Source organism: Sinocyclocheilus anshuiensis, unplaced genomic scaffold, assembly GCF_001515605.1.
Source record: "Sinocyclocheilus anshuiensis isolate Anshui unplaced genomic scaffold, SAMN03320099.WGS_v1.1 scaffold1484, whole genome shotgun sequence".
NCBI classification, from domain to species: Eukaryota; Metazoa; Chordata; class Actinopteri; order Cypriniformes; family Cyprinidae; genus Sinocyclocheilus; species Sinocyclocheilus anshuiensis.
In genome coordinates, this window is record NW_015537989.1 from 104355 (window position 1) to 126762 (window position 22408).

Sequence of the window (22408 nt, forward strand, 5' to 3'; positions counted from 1 at the left end):
TTAAACCATCCATGTCGCACAGTGTGATAAAGTAATGATCTTATAGGATTGCTAAAATCGTGCAGTGTATCCCGGGCTTTAGATGAAATCAACTGAAGATTTAAACAACTTTAATGATTTAAATGGTTTATTAATAAACACGCAATTAGTCAACTAATAGTTCAAATTAACGACTACTAGTCGACCAGAAAAATCCTTAGTCGAGGGCAGCCCTAATACATATACATGCAACTATTTTTAAAATACATACATGTTTTATTATTACATTATTTATTTAGTTTGAATGTGATTAACGCCATTCAGAAAAACATTTTTATTCTATAGAGCTTCTGAATGGACAACCATACGTTCCTAAGTAGGGTATGATGTCATACATTTCAAATATCATAAATATTTCAAGTCCATTTTGAGCTTTTCTCAACTTTCAGGTGTGCACTAGCATATATACAAGCTCAAAACATCCAATAATTCAACACTATACACTGTTTTTGAACAGTTATTAAACAACCTTTGAGTAAATATTTGGCAAAAATTACACATTTTCTCATTAAATTGTGTTATGTATATGTCATCGGCTATTGGCCACACTTTTTCTAAATATCTACAATGGCCTTTTATTCAACAATTCGTCTCCTCTATGTCTGTGCGCATCACCGTAGCGCCATTTTGGAGAATATGCGCTGAACGCAAGCAGCGTACGCTCTTCTGTGTCAGCCACGCCACAAGGATGCGCTGTTTTCGTTTAAATCAAAGCGTAAATACACATAGAAAACATATCCTTGTGTCACGGCTGACACAGAAAAGCGTACGCTGCTTGCGTTCAGCTCATATTCTCCAAAATGGCGCTACAGTGATTCAGAGAGACACCGAGGAGACAAATTGTTGAATAAAGTCGTTATTTTTGTTTTCTTCGCGTACAAAAAGTATTCTCGTCGCTTCATAATGTTACGGTTACGGCAGATTAACTATTCTGACGATGCTTTTCTGGACCTTGACAGTGTAATTTACTTGGCAGTCTATGGGACAGTCACAAGCCTCCCGGTTTTCATCCAAAACATCTTAAATTGTGTTCCGAAGACGAACAAAGCTTTTACAGGTTTAGAACGACATGGGGGTAAGTGATTGATGACAAAATTTTCCTTTTGGGGTGGAGTATCCCTTTAAATCTGCATCATTGCGTCATATTCATTAACCAATCGGCCCTCAAATATGTAAGAAATCTAAGTTCTTATAGTTACAGTCAAGTTCAAACTATTTTTAAATGATTAAAAACATTTACTCAAATTTTACCATAGAAATATATAATTTAACTTTTTATTTTCAATCATTTATTGTAAGATCCACTGCTGATGTGCAATAACGCATCCAAAGTAAAAAAGGAGGCGTCAAGTTATGCAGAATAATGGAAACCAGTTTTGAGTTGTCTGCTCATTCCGATCGACTTACCTGACTGTTATTGGACTAATGTTTGCGAAACTATGCGGTCGTTTCTTCTCTTCATGTGCTCATATTCTCGCAATACTCTCTCCGACCTGAAGGGGAGGCACAACACAGAATAATAAACAAACGAGTCTTAAAAACGAGCCGATTTGTTCTTTCACACGGCTACTATGAGATTGAAACGTTATTGTTAGTATTAGGAAACGTGTGATTTTTTTAATCTAACCCAAATTAAATTTGTATTCCAGTAAAACGGCTTAATTACTCAAGTCGTCTCATGTCCTCGGAGCTCATTCTGAGGGGTCTGTCCATCTCGTTTACTTTTGTTAAGATGCTGTTCTGAGATGTTTATTTTGCTCTTTCCAGAAGCTTCCATTCACTTTTCCACTTGTTCCCTCTGCTTGTGTCAGCTCCTCAACATGTCCACTTTCCAGCACTTTCTGCACTTGTTTCCTCGTCAACGTGCTAAGGCTATACAGAGAGACCAAATACACAGTTTATAAATATTAATCTTCAAATTATTTAAGAATAATAAAAGGTTTTGATTTTAATTAATATTTTAATTTTAATAAATAACATGACAATTATTAATGTATATGCCCATTTATTTTCCCTCATGAAAATGAAGTAATTAATTTTAGTTTGCATATAGAAAGTTGCATAAAAAAAGTAATCTTTACTAATGTAATGCAATATAACAAACAGACATATCACTTTTGGTTGTACAGTCATTGCATTCCTGTATAATGGAGGCAGAAACGAGAGAAAAAACACAGGTTAGAAATACTCGTGAGCTAAAAAATAAGGATGTTTTGACATGGTTATGGCCTCGCTTCTAAAGAATGAATTCATTAATTGGCATAATCAAACTATGCTCTCCCTCAACACAATACAACATTTATCATTATAAAACAGCGGTGGGCCGTCATTTAATACACATCCATGAATGTGTATTAAATTATTTCCAATAGTTTATCCTCTTCATTTCATAGCTTTTCTCTCGGTTGCGCTGCTTCCAGTGGTGTATGTTTTTATTAGAGCTTTTATCCAATCATATTTCAGCAATCATGTTGCCAGGGTCAAAGAAATCTGCTTAAGGCCTTCAGAATCAACAGCGCAGGCATCTGTAGCATAAAATCAATGGCAATGAAACGGTTGCTTTAACCAATCAGATTTCGAGCTGGCAGCACCAGGGCCATCTAGCAGGCTTACGATAACGTCAGCATTTTCTCGTCCTTTGGATGGTCAGAGAGCATACTAGTCAAAGCTAGCAAACAGCGTCACTGTAAATCATTTTTGTTTTCACAGTATCATTACTGTTTCTCAGGTTTCTTGTCATATATGCTGTGTACAGTGTGTTATTGTAGATTTTCAGTGCATTCTGAAAAATATTCGCCTTCTGTAAATCTAAATACAATAGTACTAAATGACCGCGAAAAACAACCACACACCTCCTCGGCACCGGCTCTGTGAAAGACTCATCACGAAGATGAAAAAACACTAGAGTATGGTAGGTTAAATTTGTTAAATTGTTAGGTCAACTTTAAAACACGTAATTGCCTAATTTTATTGTTTTATACTAGTGCTGCCAAACGATTAATCGCGATTAATCACATCCAAAATAAACTTGTTTATTTACATAATATGTGTGTATACTGTATATATTTATTTCGTATATATAAATACAAACACATGCATGTATACAGTATATTTAAGAAAAAGATGTTATGTTTATATATTAAATATATTTAATTATAATAGTTGGCTCATGTTATTTGAAAGTCTTTTAGTTTTCATTTTATTCAAATGTAAAAAACGTCCCAACATTTCCGGAATTCAGGTTGTATTACGTATATACAAATACAAACACATGCATGTATATATTTAAATAAATATGTTATGTTTATATATTAAATATATTTATATATAATAAAATATCATCGGGTGGATGATATTTGAGTCATTTTATTAGGTTAATGCTTCAGCTATAAATGAGCGTTGCGCAGCTGCGGCAACTTGTTGAATTGTGTTAATTGGGTTTCTTGCTTTAGTAATAGCATTCATTCTCGCTACATGAGATACCTGTCTGTGATGCAATGCCCTGTTATACTGCATTTACGTGTAATATTTATGGTTTCTATAGATGTGGCGTCATTATGATGGTATTAAGAGGTGGATTAATTCATGTAGGACGCCACTGAAGGCCTAGGTGTGAAATGCACGGCCCGCCACTGTTATAAAACGATGTTTTCCTTCTGCGTAATCTAAAAAGTAAGACTTTACCTCTCGCACGCAAAATAAAGCCGACAACAGAAGCAACCTAAATACTCGATTTAAAGAATGGAGTCAAGCCTATATACAACAAGCCTATATCTCCGTCTCCAGTAACAGATGATGCATATCCTATGTGATGAGCAAGCATCTGCAGTATTCATCAGATGATGACTGTGAATGTGTACTGTTGAATTAAAGCTTGTGAAAAGCCTTCATTTGACACAGGAAGTCTTTGTGTCTTGTGTTGAAGAGTTTGTACAAAATCCATCAGCACATGACAAGTGCTTCACGTCCGTGACTCTGCTGTGATTTCGTCGCTCCGTAGAGGTTTCTGTACAAGTCAAAGGAAGAATGAAGAAGCTGAACCCATAAATGCTGCTTTAAATGTTCAAAACACTCAAACACACATTAACATACCTGACTGCTGTTGGTCTGGCTGGTACTGGTTCTGTGTTCGGGTTTCTTCTTGTGTGGACACATTCGGACAAACAGATTGTAATACTCCGTCCTGATCTGAAGGGGGCAACAGGCAAAATAAATTATATTTGACTTAATAATAAATTACAGTTTCTTGCCAACTCCAGTTGCATGCATTCAGACTAGTGGTCGAGCGACATGGATTTAGATGACTGATGCCGATACCGATACCGATACCTTAGGAAGCAGGGTGGCTGATGGCCGATATAAAGCCGATATATATGATATTATACTATTTAATTTTAAAAACATGTATAACAATTGCTGCAATGAAATTTAGATTTTACATATTTAGTACATTAGAAATAATTGTAAAATAAATCAATATAAAAAAATAATTTGAACTTGATAAAAAAAAATTCAAAATGTTTTCACAAATATAGAAATTGTTAAAAACATGAATAAAAAGGAAGTAAACAACAGTTCACCCAGTAATTTTTTTGTGCACTTGGAATCATATTTTTCCAAATAAAGATCAGGTGACACGAATTTACACTGTGAATATGACATGAATATGAATATAGCTGAATATATAGCACAGTATAGTTTGAAATCAAGGATTCAAGATTACACTTGCAACTGCACACACTGTTGTTCTTAGTGCTGTCAATATAAAAGTCGTTTTGCTGTCAAAATAAAAGCTGCTTCTGGCACTTATCAGCCAGAAAAACTTATCAGTTAATGCCAATCATTTAAACTTTTTTTTTTTTTTGGCCCTTGGTGATATATGGGTCAACCACTACTTCTGAACACTTCGTATATATGGCACAAATTGCATGGGATCATTTTGTGATCCTTTTGCATCATTTTATTGAAGCTTGAAGAAGGTCACTATATGCTGCCATTATAAGGACAATCATTCTTAACAATTCTCCTCAATGGCAAATAAACACAAGAGCAACAAAAATTTCAAATCAATTTTTTTGGGGTTTAACTGTCACTTCAAATCACTGAAATCCTGCAAGAAGCCACTGTTACCTAATGTTCAGTGTGTAAGTAAATTCTTCAGGGTTTTTCTGTTGTTATGTTGCATGTGTAAGTACCTGTTTGGACAGCAGGCAGTGCATGATGAAGATGAGCGCCCCCTGGAGAGTGTTGAGGATGATGAAGAGGTACAACATGACTTCAGTCCCTTTCTCCTGGAAGAGGAAGAAGCCAAAGATCCACGTTCCTCCGAGAACACACAACTGAGCCACGGCGGTCACTGTAAAACTCCTACACGCCAAATATAATTCATCAAAACCACTGAGAGAAAAAAATCAAGACTGATTGAATCTATTTTGAGATCAATACAAGATCACACACCTGATCTGGTTGAGTTTGGAGAGGTCTGGATTGAGGCTGGAGAACTTTTTAGCCAGTTTCCACACAGTGATGATGAAGACAAAACCACTGAGGATCACAATGACACAGACCGGTGCGAAAAAACTCAAGATAAAATAACGGTCAAGACAGAGCCAGCAGCTGCAACACATGTTAGAATGATAAATTAATAACATGATTACAAAAACACTTAAAAGACTAGTTCATCCGTCTTTCCGTTTCATAATTCCTTTGAAAACACATTTGCTACTCAGACAGGACGTTGGGGACATTTTTCAACAGGATTTAGTTTATATCACAGCCATGGACCCTGATTTAAATTACTTGTTTGCACACAAGATGAGTGAGTAGTCAATACTTCTGGTACATTTCCCAAAGGAAAAAAATATCAGTATTCATAACTGTCAACGCTTTTAAAGGGGTCATATGATGCTTTTTAAAAGATCATTATTTGGTGTATTTGGTGTAACAGAATATGTTGACATGCTTTAATGTTCAAAAAACACATTATTTTTCAAATACTGTACATTAATTATTGTAGGTCTATATATATATATATATACCCACACACACATACATACATATACATATACATATAATAAAAGGAAAATAAGTAGATAGAATAGAAAAAGAAAAGTTAGAAAATTTAGCAGTTAGAAAACGAATAGAGAGTGCAAGTGTTAGAGGGTCAAGTCAACAAATATTATATACAGCGCGCTGCGTGCATGATTATTAGTCAATGTACTGGTCATATATTTTTTCTAAGCATAAGAAACTCACTGTCTATCGGTGCCGTATCCCTTTGGGAAGGCGATGGCAGAGACGGCAACGATGACGAGAGGGACTCCGTATCCCAGCAAATACATGTAGAGATGTTTTAATGTGGTGTGAAACACCAGCACAACCATCCGGTAGAGCTGAACCCCCTCCAGCAGCATCCAGCAGAACGCAGACAAGAAGAAGAAATGAAATGATGCAGCACATAAAGCACATGAATAAAGTATGCAATTGCTTTTTGTCTTCTTTTGACTTCTTTCCTTCTTTAAGGTTAAAAAACATCAACCCTGAGAGGGGGAAGCAATTATTAGGTAACAAAAATCCATAATTTCAATGTGCAAACTAATTAATCAAATCGTGTTCAAGTGTGTTACTGCTGCTTTGCAGTGAAGTTTGTGTCATGTTTTCCCCTTTGTTTTGTCTTTATTTGAAGTTTGAAGTTCTTTTGTTCATTGGTTCTCCTTGATTTTATCCCCAGATGTATCTTGTTAGCCTTGCTTGTCTGTGTGTATTAAAGGGATAGTTCACCCAAAAATGAAAATTACCCTGTGATTTACTCACCCTCAAGCCATCATAGGTGTATATGACTTTCATCTTTCAGACGAATACAAATGGAGTTGTGTTAAAAATGTCCTCTTCTAAGCTTTACAATGGCTGTGAATGGTGGTCCAGATTTTGAAGCAAAATAAAGTGCATCCATCATAAAAAGTGCTTCACATGGCTCCATGGGGTTAACAAAGACCTTCTGAAATAAAGCAATGCATCTGTGTAAGAAAAATATCCATATTTACAAATTTAGAAACCATAACCATGCTAGTCTCGTGAGAACCAAGTTTTGTTTACAGGAAAGGAAAACCAGTGTCCACTTGGCTTATATCGAAATCCACCAACATTTTTCTTTACAACTCCTCGTTTTGTACTTCTAATCCGTGACTTCTAATTCTATGTTGCTAATTTGCTCTATCCTCTGCACTTCCGCGTTCATCACCACGTTTGTCTACATCCTATGTCATCCGCTGGAACGCTCTTGTGTATGCGTGTACGACAGTTGGTGGAAGCTAGAGATTATGGTTTATAAAGTTGTAAAATATTTTTCTTACACAAATGCATCACTTTGTTTAAAAAGACATATATTCACACCCTGGTGCCATGTGGAGTACTTTTTATGATGGATGAATTCAGTTTATTTTGCTTCAAAATCTGGACCCCCATTCACTGACATTATAAAGCTTGGAAGAGCCAGGGTGATTAAATCATGAGATAGTTTTAAATTTTGGGTGAACTATCCGTTTAAACAGCCCCATATTTTAGTCAGTGTTTGTCAGTCGTTGTCTTTACATGGTTGCAGAGTTGTCACATTTGTGTTTGCATTGGATTTTGACTAATGTTGTCAAAAGTACCGACTTCAGTACTGAAATTTTAAAAATGTGACAATACCAGCATTTCCTGCAAACATTTTGAGCGCTGTTCAGCGGATTCTTCAGAGGATCCATCTATGAGCAGATATATTAAGGATCCATTGACGGATTCACTGATAGACGCAGCTTTCAAACACTCCCGCATGTATCTCTTTAGCGCTCGTGAAGAGCATGAAGCGATGATCACTGTAGCCAATCACAGACATATCTGCTGAGCACATAAACACAATGGCCAACCAGAGGTGTTTAAGAATCCGCTCAGCAGCGTTCAAAATGCTAGCGGGAAATGCTGGTATCGTCACATTTTTAAGATTTCAGTACCGACTGGTACTGAAGTCGGTATTTTTGACAACACTACCTTGTATGGATTACATTTTTGTTTCTTTTGTTTTTGCAATTAGATCCAAGCCTCTCCTCTTCTCTGCAATATCTGTGACAGAACGACTGACCAGGATATTGATCTAGCAACAGTAAGGAACCACAAAGTGGAGCTTCTCTGCACCAGATATCAAGATGGCCACCTGCTGGTGTATTTTGTTGAGGAGTTTCTCATTTATAGCCAACTTGTTTACTGGGATGAGGTCAAGTTAAGGCAAGGCAAGGCAAGTTTATTTGTATAGCACATTTCATACACAATGGTAATTCAAAGTGCTTTACATAAAAGAAAAGAAAAAAAAGGGGGTCCGTGACGACGGTCTGCTGAGTGTTCTGCCTGTTTTGGAAGTCCAGCAAGTAACTTTGTTTCAAGAACCGCAATCCTTTGTAGAAGTTTGCAGCAAGTAGATTCAACAGGAGGCATTTTCTTTCTCTTCTGTTTGAATGTGGGCAGCTGTGTTTTCCCTTCTCCGGAATGTAAGCTGCTGGCAGTGGGAGGCAAAAGTCTTCTTTTTCGTGGTATTATTCCAGTCCCAGAGAGTTTTTTGTTTTAGTGTTTGTGCCAAAAATATGTTGTTTGAGCACTGTGCTGATCTGCTGAAGTAAAAATCTTAGAAAAATCAAAGAAAAGTACAGAAATAGGGAGCAAAGCGCAGAGCAGTAAGCAAGAACGTCCGAACGGTAGCGAAGCCGGTTAAGTCACCTGTATTTATATAGAGCTTTATACAATACAGATTGTGCCAAAGCAGCTTTACAGTGTTAAAAAGGAAAATGTTTCAATAATGCAAATGAGTTCAATTCATCTATAAAGCAGCTCTGTAGAAAACAGTGATGACATCATCCAGCTCAGTTAAGTTCTCATGTCTGTGCAATGAATTTGATAAAATTGCCAAATATTAGATATCCCCAACTAAGCAAGCCAAAATGTGACATTGGCAAGAAACACAAACTCCATCAGTGACAGAAATGGAGAAACAAACTTTAGGAGAATCCAGGCTCAGTCGGGGGCCAGTCCTCCACTGGCCAGGCTGCAACACAAGTAAGATTGTGGATTGATTTCTTTCAGAAAATTCATCCAGTTCCTTCTCCTTGACGAGTGGGATACATCATTACAGTGTTTGGTGAGACAGGATCTGGCCACCGGGTCTGTGCAGAGGACTGGTGTGGTTCTTAAGGTATTTGCTGAGGATTTGTGGCGATGACTGTATTGTTGACGAGGTCTACGCAGTGGATTTGTCTCTAGGGCTCATCTGGTTGTCATGGTCTCTACTGACATATAGGGCTGAGGTGACAATAATGGACCGTTTTTGGAGTAGGACTCTGGCACAGTACATGGATCTGGCTCAGTGTGGGTCCTCCTTCACCATGAGGGAGGTGTAGGAAGACTTGAATTGCCACTAGCACAAGCCCACTCCAGGTAACAAGCCACAGTCTTCTCATGTCAGGCCACCATACCAGAATCAACAAAGGCTATCTTGAGGTGTTTGTGACTGGTATCCAAGGTGGAGGGCCCTCCGATGTCGGCACGTGCATCTGTGAAAATGTTGCCCTTGGTCCCGAATCCCTTGGTCCTAAGTCCAGTGGCCATGAGTCTGTACTTCCCAGGATTTGCAAATCTGGTGAGCTAAAGACCAGTGGTCCCAGAGGTCCTTCCCTCATCAGCACTTCCTGTGATAGCCACCTCCATCTTGTGTGTTTTACCGTATATACTTCCCCTGCTCCTCCCAAGGTGGTGGCTTTTGCTTTGAACTCTCTGCCTGCTCTGTCAGGCAAGGAGGTCTTCCTTAAACCCTCTCACTGTCCGGTAAATGGCCAAGGAAGCCTACTGTGAATCTTCTGTGCTCCCTCTTATGGCCATGGAGGCATTCTTTAAACTCCGTGTCTCCTGTCACGGCCACTAAAGCCGTCCCTGTACTCTCTGGACTCTCGGCTCCAGCATGGCCTTCTGCTCCACCAGTCCCACTGTGGATACTAGATTCACCCTCTATTCCACATTTGTTCTCTGCTCCAGCATGGTCTCCAACTCCACTGTGGTGATCTCCTGCTCCATCTTGATGGGCTTAATTTCCACCTGGTCTGCCCTAGAGGTCTCCTGCTCCATCTGCTCCACCCTGGTGATCACCTGCTCTGCACTGGTGGTCTTCTGCTTCACCCTGGTGGTCTCTTGCTCTGTCTGCTCTGCTCTGCCCTGGTGGTCTCTTCATCTGCCCTAGAAGTCTCCTGCTCCATCTGCTCTGTCCTGGTGATCTCCTGCTCCATTTGCTCTGTTCTGGTGGTCTTCTTCTCTGTCTGCTACACCCTGGTGGTCTCCTGCTCCATCTGTTCTGCTCTGTCAGCTCCACCCTGATGGTCTCCTGCTCCATCTGCTCCACCCTGGTGGTCTCTTCCTCTGCTCTAGTGGTCTCTTGCTCTGTCTGCTCTGTCCTGATGGTCTCCTTCTCCGTCTGCTCCACCATGATGGTCTCCTGCTCTGTCTGATCTGCCCTGGTGGTTTCCTGCTCTACACGAGTGGTCTCTTACTCTGTCTGTTCTGCCCTGATGGTCTCCTTCTCCATCTGTTCCACCCTGATGGTCTCCTTGTCCATCTGCTCCACCCTGGTGGTCTCTTCCTCTGCTCTAGTGGTCTCTTGCTCTGTCTGCTCTGTTCTGATGGTCTCCGTCTCCATCTGCTCCACCATGATGGTCTCCCGCTTTGTCTGATCCGCCCTGGTGATCTCATGCTCTACTCTGGTGGTCTCTTGTTCTGTCTGTTCTGCCCTGGTGGTCTCTTCCTCTGCTCTAGTGGTCTCTTGCTTTGTCTGCTCTGCCCTGATGGTCTCCTGCTCCATCTGCTCCACCCTGGCGGTCTCCTGCTCCATCTGTTCTGCCCTGGTGGTCTCTTCCTCTGCTCTAGTGGTCTCTTGCTCTGTCTGCTCTGTCCTGATGGTCTCCTTCTCCATCTGCTCCACCCTGGCGGTCTCCTGCTCAATCTGTTCTGCCCTGGTGGTCTCCTGCTCCATCCTGGTGGTCTCTTCCTCTGCTCTAGTGGTCTCTTGCTCTGTCTGCTCTGTCCTGATGGTCTCCTTCTCCATCTGCTCCACCCTGGCGGTCTCCTGCTCCATCTGTTCTGCCCTGGTGGTCTCCTGCTCCATCTGCTCCACCCTGGTGGTCTCTTCCTCTGCTCTAGTGGTCTCTTGCTCTGTCTGCTCTGTCCTGATGGTCTCCTTCTCCATCTGCTCCACCATGATGGTCTCCTGCTCTACACTGGTGGTCTCTTGCTCTGTCTGTTCTGCCCTGATGTTCTCCTTCTCCATCTGCTCCACCCTGATAGTCTTCTAGTCTATTTGCTCTACACTGGTGGACTCTTGTTCTGTCTGTTCTGCCCTGGTGGTCTCTTCCTCTGCTCTAGTGGTCTCTTGCTTTGTGTGCTCTGCCCTGATGGTCTCCTTCTCCATCTGCTCCACCCTAGTGGTCTCCTGCTCCATCTGTTCTGCCCTGGCGGTCTCCTACTCCATCTGTTCTGCCCTGGCGGTCTCCTGCTCCATCTGCTCTACCCACCTTGGTGGTCTTTGACTCCACTCTGGCTACCTGCCTTGTTGGCTCCACACCAACTACCTGCAATGCTGGCTTCATCTTGGTGCCCTGCACTGCCCCTGTTTCCTTACCTACTTCCACCTCATTGAAGTGGCCTGTCTTCCCTCCCCTGATCCACCTCCACTCTACCACCCTCCTGTACTCTTGTTTCAGTTTGTGGAGCATCTGTAATCCAAAAATATATAACATTTAACATGTATAGGATATAATCATTGTCACTGATTACATACTGACTTAATGTGTAAGGTATTGTGTAGAACAAAATTCTGTTGTTTCAGCAAAGCGGAATTATGAGTATTTATATCCTGGTGTCACAATTGCCTTTTACATGGAGGACCCAGAACCACATTTTCAGTATGCACATAGTATTTACAGGTAATTGAACGCTTGCTGTCACTAACACTAATTACATAGGTACATCATGATTATTGATGTGTTATCACTGCAAAGCCACAGTAAATTCAGTCATTTTAGGCTGCAAAATAAAAAAAAAGCCACGCAAAATCCTGGTGGGACTGATTTTCCATCTAATAGCATTACAAAATGATATTTTATAAATACAAAGGTTATTGAAATATGTTTTACAAGAAAATACTACTTCAGTCTTTCTAATTCAAAATGTAATGTTTAATTCAGTGTTACTTTTTGTGAAATTTACTAGCAATTTATGAGTGAGAAATGCTTCATCACCACTTTTTTTTCATTGTAAAGTTCATCTTTCTTGGTAATCAATGATCCATGTTTTGATATTGTCAGAATAATGTCTAAACACTTTTCTCATTCGAACACACCTCATTGTGAGTGCTGGAGATCCCGCAGAGGAAGATGAGGTCTGCGATGAAGAGACAGATGCTCAGATGAAGATGAATGCTGGTCCGGGTTCCTTGGATGGAGCGGCAGAACAGGAATGTCAGGATACAGAGAAATAAACAGGCCAGAGACAGAACTAAACCCACACGCGTGATCAACACCAACTCAAATGCGTCCTGGAAGAGAGGAAGTGAAAATAATCTCATTTAATTTAATCTAAAATCCAAATGAAAAATGTGAAATCTCAGTTTTGCATGTACCTCGACAGGATAGAGAGCCATTAGCACAGCGAAACTACTGAAATGAGACCAATAACACACTGTATGAGTGCTGTTAGACCACGCCCTCTCACAGCCCTCCTCAGACCACGCCCCCTCAGCCTCATCCCAGTACACACATGAGTAAACCACGCCCTCAGACTCCTCCCTCTCCTGAAGAAGTGAGAAAAGAGTTTAGAAAATAAGGAACACGTGAACACCTGCATGAAAAGTTTGGTAATGGCAGATGGTTTCCTGCTGGTTTAAGAAGGTCATTAGTAGGGTTGCTATAGTTAACAAACTAAAACCTTGAATAAACATTTTAGTTACTTAGACACTTAAACTTATTTTACTTCAGCTAGTTGCAAAGGTAACATTTCACAATTTTATTTAGAGTAGTTTGAGGTTCTAAAATAAGTAAAGCTAAAACTGAAAAATTAATCAAATCTTTATTTAATTTCATTTATATTCTTTATATTATTAAAAACTTTAATAATATATCAGTGACACTAAATAATACTGGTAGAGTCTCTACCAGCAACAAACCAGCTACTTGCTGCTCATACAAGCTTAATGTGGTCAAGCTGGTTTTTGGAACAGCTTGTAAACCAGCTAGAATCCAACTTAAACTGCATTTTCAAACGGAATACACATTTTCATGATAGTTTTTCATTTTAACTGTTAAACCATTAACAGAAACAGTCTCCAGAGAGCTCTTGTGCTGGTCATAAGCTGGTCTGTCAGTATCTTCACCTCCACGTGTGTAAAGACGAGCGTCACCGGCTCTGACAGCTGCTTGGTTTCTGCATTACTGACGACAGCCGTCACCACTTTAGAGTTGAGTTGATAAGTGACGCTTCTCTCTTTATCGTCTGATCTCTCGCTGCTCATCTTGTGGAGCAGGTCACTGGATGAGTTCAGATCTTTATAACTGACCAGAGCCGCAAACGCAAAACCTGTGAACAAGAGAACATTTACATCTCGTCATGAAAGTGCTGATGGCTTCATTAGTACATATATGTGCACGTGTTTATTTGTACCTGGATATGATTTTCCTACAACTGTTTCCCAACTGGTGCTGAAGAGGGCGGAGTCTGTGCTCAGAGAGACACGCCCACTGGGCGGAGTCTGACTCTTCATGACTGCAACCTCAGCGACTGTGATTCACATGATCATAAAGAACAACTGCCTTCAATCTCAATTAAACACACCGTTAAATCTGAATGTGCGTGTAAATCACTCTGAATAATAAAAATGCCTTATTTTCAGTATTTCCATTCAGTACCACAGTGTGACTGTGTCTGAACTGTAATGTTTGTTGTTTCTCACAGGTGTTGTGTGTCTCCATCCTGGTCACAGGCTCTCTCAGCTGAGGTCCGATCAGACGCATGCTGCTCTCCACCGCGTCCAGAAACTGATTCAGAGTCTTCCCGTCAGCGATGTTTCCATCAGACAGCAGCTCGTCAGAGGAACTGCACAAGTCCTGTGGAATAAATCAGAGACGTTCATTCAGCCACTGTGCGAGTGCATGATCACAAACTACAATCCGAGTATATACTGTATCGTGCAGCGTGTGTTTCACCTCCAACAATTTCTCTCCAGTGAAACGTTCTCCACGTGGATCATTCAGAGACTCACAGCTGTTCTTCAACAGTGACATCAAATGCTTCAACTAGAAGACGACACATGGAAGTCTATAGGCATATTTACACAACTGAATAAGGCTGTGTAAAGACACAGTGCATCATAAAAGTCATTTATGCCATCTCCGAGCAGCATGAAACAGTGTGCGTAGAGACACCTCACTGCCACATCAGAAGCAGTTAACACATGGAAGTCTATAGGCATATTTACACAACTGAATAAGGCTGTGTAAAGACAGTGCATCATAAAAGTCATTTATGCCATCTCCGAGCAGCATGAAACAGTGTGCGTAGAGACACCTCACTGCCACATCAGAAGCAGTTCTGTGCCACCTTTGCAGTTTAAATGTAAAAACAGTGATTTGCAACGTTTCTACAACGTTAATACAACATTCTCTTAATCTTTACTCACAATGCAACACTCTTTGAATGTTAACATTGAGCAAACATCAATAACACAAAGAATGTTTTTTCTAAGAGCATATTCTGTCAACATTATGAGAACATACATAATGTACAAATAACATCTGAGAATGTTGTTCTCAGAATGTTTTGTCTTTACAATGAGCTGAGAATGCATATCAGATATTAATAATTAAAGAGCATTAAAATGTTTGCTATTTTAAGAATGTTTTATCTTTACATTTACATAACTAAAAAAGTGTGGAGATGTTCCCTGGGCATACTAATACTACTAATCATAAGCAGAAGTCCACATTCTACCTTCTCCGGTGTGTGGTCTGCATCAGACTCAAGTTTAAACTGATCACAGTCCATTTCTGTGCACAACAGCAAGAAAGACCAACATAAGCAAACAGACTATACTGATTAACTTCCATAAGATTCTCATTAGCTGCCACATGATAAACAGAACAATCTAAAAAATATATCAGTGCATTTAAAATGATGCAAATAATAGTTTCTAATTCTCACCGATGCATTTTGACTGGTTGTTGCCATAGTTACTGTAACCCTTCGTGGCATTTGCAGCTGTAGCCACCTGGATTATTGTAGCAGTCTGCGTTTCTGCCACAAACATCTGGATCTGAACACTCATAGATGTCTGAAAGAGAAAAAAGATGGGAAAACAGTCTCTGTTAATGTCATTTTAAGATAATTGCACATATTTAGACACACACTGATTTGATGTGGTGCTGGTGCTGCATCAGCATCATACAGTCCAAACTGGTAGCTGTTGTTTAACATATGTCAGATTAAACCGATAGGCCAGAAAAACAATAGGTACCTTCACATTCTGCTTCAGAGCCGGTTGAGGTCTGAAACTCCATATCACCAGATCCAGAGAATTCGTTCTCGGGACACTTGTTTATATCTGACCGGAGGGAAAGACAGCAGCTGGCGTGAATTATTGCTTTAGTATAAATTATATCATTATAAATTAAGCCAGACTGTGTACTGCAATATGATCAAATGCTTTTACAATGTTTTGTAATTCCTTTTTAATCAAAGTTTATGCGAATTCATACCTTCACACGGGAAGCTCTCTTTGAATCCTACATCACAGCTGCAGTAGTAACTTCCAGGTGTATTTACACACTGAGTACAATCACCACACACACTCTGAAAAATCACACACTCATCCTCATCTGGACATATGAGGGGAATCAGGAAGGAAACATGCATTTTAACTTAGTAATGACTAGAACTACAGTTCTAGAACTCCCTCTTTTAGACCACAAAAGGACAGACTTTCACTTTTGCACTGTTCAATTAAACCACAAGCTCATAATTACCAACACATTTGTTTTTAACAAGTTTAAATCCAATGGCACAACCACTGCATGACGGTAGAAAGAGACCTGGGAAGAGACAGAAAAAAATAGAGCTATATTGAAATCATATAAATAAAAATTTAAAGCATCAAGCATATGATTTGTTTTTTTTTTCCAGCTTTCTAGCATGCAAGCAACACAATGGAAATTGGGTGAAAATGAAATTCTGTAAGGTAAACAACTTCACATTATAAATGTGGCTTTATAATTTATTTTCACATATATATTAAATATTATAAATGTATTTATTTGATTTGAACTGTGAGCGCTCACGCCACAAATAAGGTAGGAAAACACACATATGGAAATATTATTTGTAGCAGTGACATTTAAAAAAAAGACTAAAAAGTAAATCCTAAAAAGCCATTTATCCATCCAACAACTTACATAAAAGATTTAACTGGGAGAGCATTTGATGTGGGTTCTGTGAGTAAAATATTAAAAGTGTAAAGCATTTATTCTTCCACAGTGAACTTTAATAGGAATTTTGGCTTGTATTTCAAAAGTGGCTTCATTCCAAACATACGTATGTCATTACAGCCATTACACTGTGATCTTAAAGTAGGAATATTGCTGAAGGATAAATACCTTGCCTTTTTGCTAAATAGCCTGATTGTATTTTTATAGATGCATGTATTTAAGGGTTAAGCCCCATTTCAGCGGATGGAAAAATGAACTGACAGTATCTGCAAAAACCTCTTCTTTCATAACATGACAAAAATTGTGTTCTTGTGGGTTTTCTTTTGTTCTTGTGGTTTTATGTATTAATGGTATAAGAGTGTGCAGAAATAAAGCGACTGTTAAATAAAGGAAAAGGTTTGACAAACACAGTAGAAATCAGGATCGATCTAAAAAACAAATGATATATATATATATATCACACATTTAACAATCATTTTCTAATCATTAACAGTCCTTTACTGGTTGTTAATGCAGAACAAAGAGGCAACATTCATGTTTCAGGTTTTTAACAGCTGAAGTGGTCGAGCTTCAAGAGCAGTCTTTGTTACACAGAAACAACTGATCTAACTGTCTCTGAAACATAGGCTCTATTCCCAGAAATGGTCTGACTATGTTCAGTACGTCACAAATGTATTCACCACACAAGTCAACAAAATAAAACAGAGTAAAATCTGCTCACCCAAAAGGAGTGCCCACTTCAGCTCCATGTTAGGAAACCGTAAACGCTGCTTTCCAAGTGAAGTACTTTTTATGCTTTTTGAAGGTTGGAGATATATTAAATTCCCAAAGAAAATCAGTCTCCAGCTGTTACTTCACATCCTCAAACTCTTCAGCTCTTCGTCTGGTATCTAGCTCTCCTGTTATTCCTCCTACTAGAAAATAGAAGAAATCAACCATTTTCTGTTGCATTCCTACTTTTATTGATAGACGCGTTCTGCAAGTCGGGCACTAGTAAACTTAAATGCTTACAGATCAGGCCCGGCTGCAGAATCAAATCACCGAGTGTTTCTTAAAATAGTGAGGGTGCTCTCTCTCTCTCTCTATATATATATATTTATTAGCGGGGTCTGTTGCTATGGCACAAAGAGCGCTCAGTTCATAATCACTAAAAAGCTGTCACTCATCGTAGTTCATCGCGATCTTACAAAGATGCGTTATTATCAATAAAGTTCTCTATGCTGCACAATGAATCTCTTATTTACATTGCTTCAACACTTTGATATAATGAGATGAATGCTGAATACCTGAACAAAAACGCGTGGATTCTAACTTAAACGCATCTGATTCAAGATATCAACAGATATGTCTGTGATTGGCTATGCTGCAAAAACACGTTGAAATAGAACTCGATCTCCAGAGCGCAAACCATACCGGACTGGAAAGTTTGCCAAATCTGCAATAAAATGCCATTAATACAGCTTTAACTGAGAATGCTAAGCACCTTCTAGCACCCCCGTAGAACCAGGCCTGTTGGTGAGCTTGATTTCAAGCGGTCCTTTTGCTGGTTTATGCTGGTCCTTTTGCTGGTTTATGCTGGTCATGTGCTGGCAAAGGACCAGCATAAACCAGCAAAGGACCATCTTAAACCAGCATCCCAGCGTCAAAACATACCTAACCAGCATATGCTGTTTTTTTCAACAGGGCAGTGTGAGAAGAAATCCCAGCACTTTCTTCACTCGCTTCCACTCATGATATTCGTCAATGTAAATATATAATTACAGAGAGAATGAATGAATGCACAAATAAACAGTTTAAAAACTGTAATCTTCAAGTCATTTAAGAATAATAATACCAGATCTTAATTCATTAAATTATGAATGTCAGTTACTAATTGATATCATACATGTAACTGTTCGTAGTTACAGCTAATGGACAAAAGCAAGAGAAAAACAGACTAGAAATATTTAGGCTAAAAAAAATAAAAAATCAACACCGTTCCTCAGTAAAGATGTTTTTGGTTTGATTATCAGCATAATTACAGGAAAATGTGATTTTTTTTTTAAATACATTTTAATAACAAAATAAATTCAGGAAATATTAGTATACAAACATCATACATCTTTATCAAGTTTTACAATAACAGCCTTTCTGATTAGATCATTTATGTATTTTAAAGCCATCACAACTGTTTAAAACGAAACTACAGATTTACTTTCATTTCTCATACTTCTATTCAATTTTTTTACTGATTTTTGTGACAATCAAACCAAGATAGCCCTCAACACAATAAAACGACCAATAAATCATTTTATAGAAGAGCCTTTTGCATAATCTAAAATGTAAGATTTTCTACTTGCACAACAGACAGCAAAATAAAGCCAAAGCACTCTAATTATTTTGTTCATTTAGTGGTGTGACCCACTTTAGCTGTTCAGATGACAGGCCTATAGCTGTAAAACGATGTGAAGCAGATATGATGATTCCATATCAGTATTCTTACTAACGGAAAGCAGTTTTCAGATCTTCTGATTGGACAGGAATAATGAGGACGAACTGACGACCCCCTGTTAAACTGAGGCTTTGTGGAAAATCTTCATTTTCACAGAAAGCGTTCTAAAGTTTGTAAAATCAGGATATGACAAGTGCTTTATATCTGCGACTCTCCTGTGCTGCCGTCGCTCCGTAGAGGTTTCTGTAAAAGACAAAGGAAGAATGAAGAAGCTGAAGCCACAAATGCTGCTTTAATGTCCGAAACACTCAAACACACACGCTAACGTACCTGACTGTTGCTGCTACTGTATTCCACTTTCTTCTTGTGTGGACACATTCGGCCAAACAGATTGTAATACTCCGTCCTGACCTGAAGGGGGCGACAACAGGCAAACTAAATGATATTCGACTAAATAACAAATTACAGGTGTTTCTGGCCAATTCTTATCATATGCATTCAGACTAGTAGCTGACAATGGATTTTTTAATATGTCTCTGCATAGACTGAATGATTATTATTATTATTATTATTATTCTCAGTGAATAGGAGTTAAAACTCCCACCCGGGGGACACTACTCCAATAACAGACCATGCAAAATACCAAAAATTATATATTTAAAATATTGCTAAGTAACGTTGCAAACAACAATGAAATCAGAGAACAACTTTAACTGTAAGCAACACAAGCATACACAGAAATCAAAGGTATCCTAAAAAATAAAATCTTCAGAATGTTTTTAAAAATGTTCTGACGATTTTATTGTTTCCTCTTTTTTCCCCTTATGTTTGTTATCATTTAATTATATATACATTTTTATAAACTTTTTTTTTTTAAGGCATCACTTAAGCATGTTGACAATAACGTATATCTTCAACGTATATCGTATAACGTATATCTATGACCAAAAATGTAAGATGTGTTTTCAGTGGACTTTTAAAATTTGCTTTGCTTGAGAAAGCATGAAAATATACAGCTACGGTGTTTTTTTTTCTTTTCATTTGATTTAGTCTAATTAGTTTAGCATGAAACAATGCAATTTTCAGCAAATGAGAACTGGCAGCAACAGCACATTTCTCCGCTTGGGTGAGCACTTCGCGGACAGGCTACTTCTCGAATGAAATAACATTCATGCCAGCAAACCACTGAGAGCGCGCTACAATCCTGACGAGTCTCATAGCAATAGAGCGGAGACAAGAAACCTGCGGAGAATCCACTCACCCAGAAGCAACCATAACTGACATAGAAACGCAGGGTGGCCGATAAAAATATGATATACATGATGTTACACTATTTAAATAACATGCTAACAATGTAAGAAAGAAATTCACATTTTTATACATTTTGTAAATTTGATTGTAAAAAGATTGTATTAGATTGTAAAATTATTCAAATTAATCATTAGAACTGGACAAAAAATAAACCGATAATAATCCTAACATAGTATTTTTCTCAAATAAAGAAATCATTTAAATCATGAATAAAAAGGAAGTAAATGCTGTAACCTACAGTTCACACAGTAATCTGGTGGAAACAAAAATTCGAGCACTGCGAATGCATAAAGTAGAGTGAATATGACATGAATATAACATGGTGGCAAACTGGATATAGCGCAACATGGTTTGAAATCTAGGATTTAAAGATTATGCTTGCATCCATGCTCAGATGCTGCCTTTCTTAGTGCTGTCAATATAAATATGTCCCGTCGATGTCTAAATAAAAGCTGCTTGTGACACTTAGCGGCCAAACTGAAAATCTTATCGGTCAATGCCGATAATTTAAAAACGGCAAATATCGGTAAACCTCTAATTCAGAATGCTTGGTATATATGGCATAAATCACATGGGATCATTCTGTGATACTTCTGCATTCTTTTTCTTAAAGCTTGAAGAAGCTCATCAACTGCCAGCCATTATATGGACAACCACGAGTAAAATTCTCCTTTTGTGGTCTGAAAAGTGTGACTAATCAATATCTAAATATTTATTGTTAAGTGAACTACTTTAAACCACTGAAATCCTGCGAGATGTTAAGTCTAAAACGAACCACTGTTAGCAAACGTTCAGCGAGTGAGTCATGTCACCGTGTGGTTTCTGAGTCATGTTGTGTTTTGGGTACCGGTTTGGACAGCAGGCAGTGCATGATGAAGATGAACGCCCCCTGCAGGCTGTTTAAAATCGTGAAGAGGTACAACATGACTTCAGTCCCTTCCTCCTGGAAGAGCAAGAAGCCGAAGATCCACGTTCCTCCGAGAATACACAACTGAGCCACAGCGGTCACCGTGAAACTCCTACGCACCAAATATAATTCATCAAAACCACTGATGCACAAAAATCAAGACTGAATCTATTTGGGGATCAAAACACACTCAGACCTGATCTTGTTGAGATTGGAGAGGTCTGGATTGAGGCTGGAGAACTTTTGGGCCAGTTTCCACACAGTGATGATGAAGAAAAAACTATTGAGGATCATGACGATGCAGACGGGCACGAAGAAGCTCAAGATGAAATAACGATCGAGAGAGAGCCAGCAGCTGGAGAACACATTAGGATAAGAAAATTAGTCACATGGTCACAACATACAAAAGACTCGCTCATCCCTCTTTCACATTACCTCTGACTAGACTTGTGCCGGTATTCGGTAATGCGATATATCACGGTAATGAATATGCATGATATTGTTATCGTGGGCACTTCTAAATACCGTGAATAATTATATATTACAAATTATTCCGAATTTTGAATGCATTTTAAGAATACTTTTCCCATCAACTGGTCAAAATGCACAACACCGCTGTATGCTGCGTGAAAGATGCGTGCACACTCTGATGTAAACAAGCGCGGACGAGAAGCACATGGCGGAACATGTGAGAGACGCTCTGGATGAAAGCGCACTTTCACTCTCTGACAGCAGATGGCGCTAAACTGCAGAAATGCAGCCGTTAGCCCGGAAACCCTGTAAGCAGCTGCACTACTTTCTGTTTCTGAAAGGTGTTTAAATGATTTAAACAGCCATTCCGATTTGTGTATTTGCTATGATGTTCATCACAGCGACAAATACTTATTTAGACTTAATAGGCTATTTATTTTCAAACTTTTTTTACATTTTAATCTGGACTACAACATGCCCTAGATATTGTTTGAAAGTGTTTTGATTCTTTATTGTTCGGTCACACTTTACATTAGGGCTTCATTAGTTAACATTAGTTAATTCATTAGTTAACATAAATTGCCAATGAAAAACTCTTTAAATTCAAACATTCATTAATCTTAGGTATTCCAATATTTAATAAAACGTTAAAATCGAAAGTTGCAACTGTGTTATTTAATGAGCTAACATGAACAAAGACTTGTATTT

At 38.7% G+C, this 22408-nt stretch overlaps 1 protein-coding gene and 1 pseudogene across 1 annotated transcript in view; both read right to left on the reverse strand.

Moving 5' to 3' along the window:
• Positions 1 to 3387: 3387 nt before the first annotated feature.
• On the reverse strand, positions 3388 to 17420 carry LOC107674967 (CD97 antigen-like; annotated as a pseudogene).
• A 1226-nt stretch (positions 17421 to 18646) lies between these two features.
• Positions 18647 to 22408, reverse strand: part of LOC107675016 (CD97 antigen-like) — a 10076-nt gene continuing 6314 nt past the window's right edge. Inside the window, exons 11-14 of the mRNA XM_016469205.1 lie at positions 21426 to 21584; positions 21170 to 21341; positions 19342 to 19422; positions 18647 to 19254 (exon numbers count right to left, since the gene is read on the reverse strand). Of these exons, the coding sequence (XP_016324691.1) occupies positions 19210 to 19254; positions 19342 to 19422; positions 21170 to 21341; positions 21426 to 21584 (457 nt within the window). The 3' untranslated portion in view covers positions 18647 to 19209. The remainder of the gene's footprint in view (positions 19255 to 19341; positions 19423 to 21169; positions 21342 to 21425; positions 21585 to 22408) is intronic.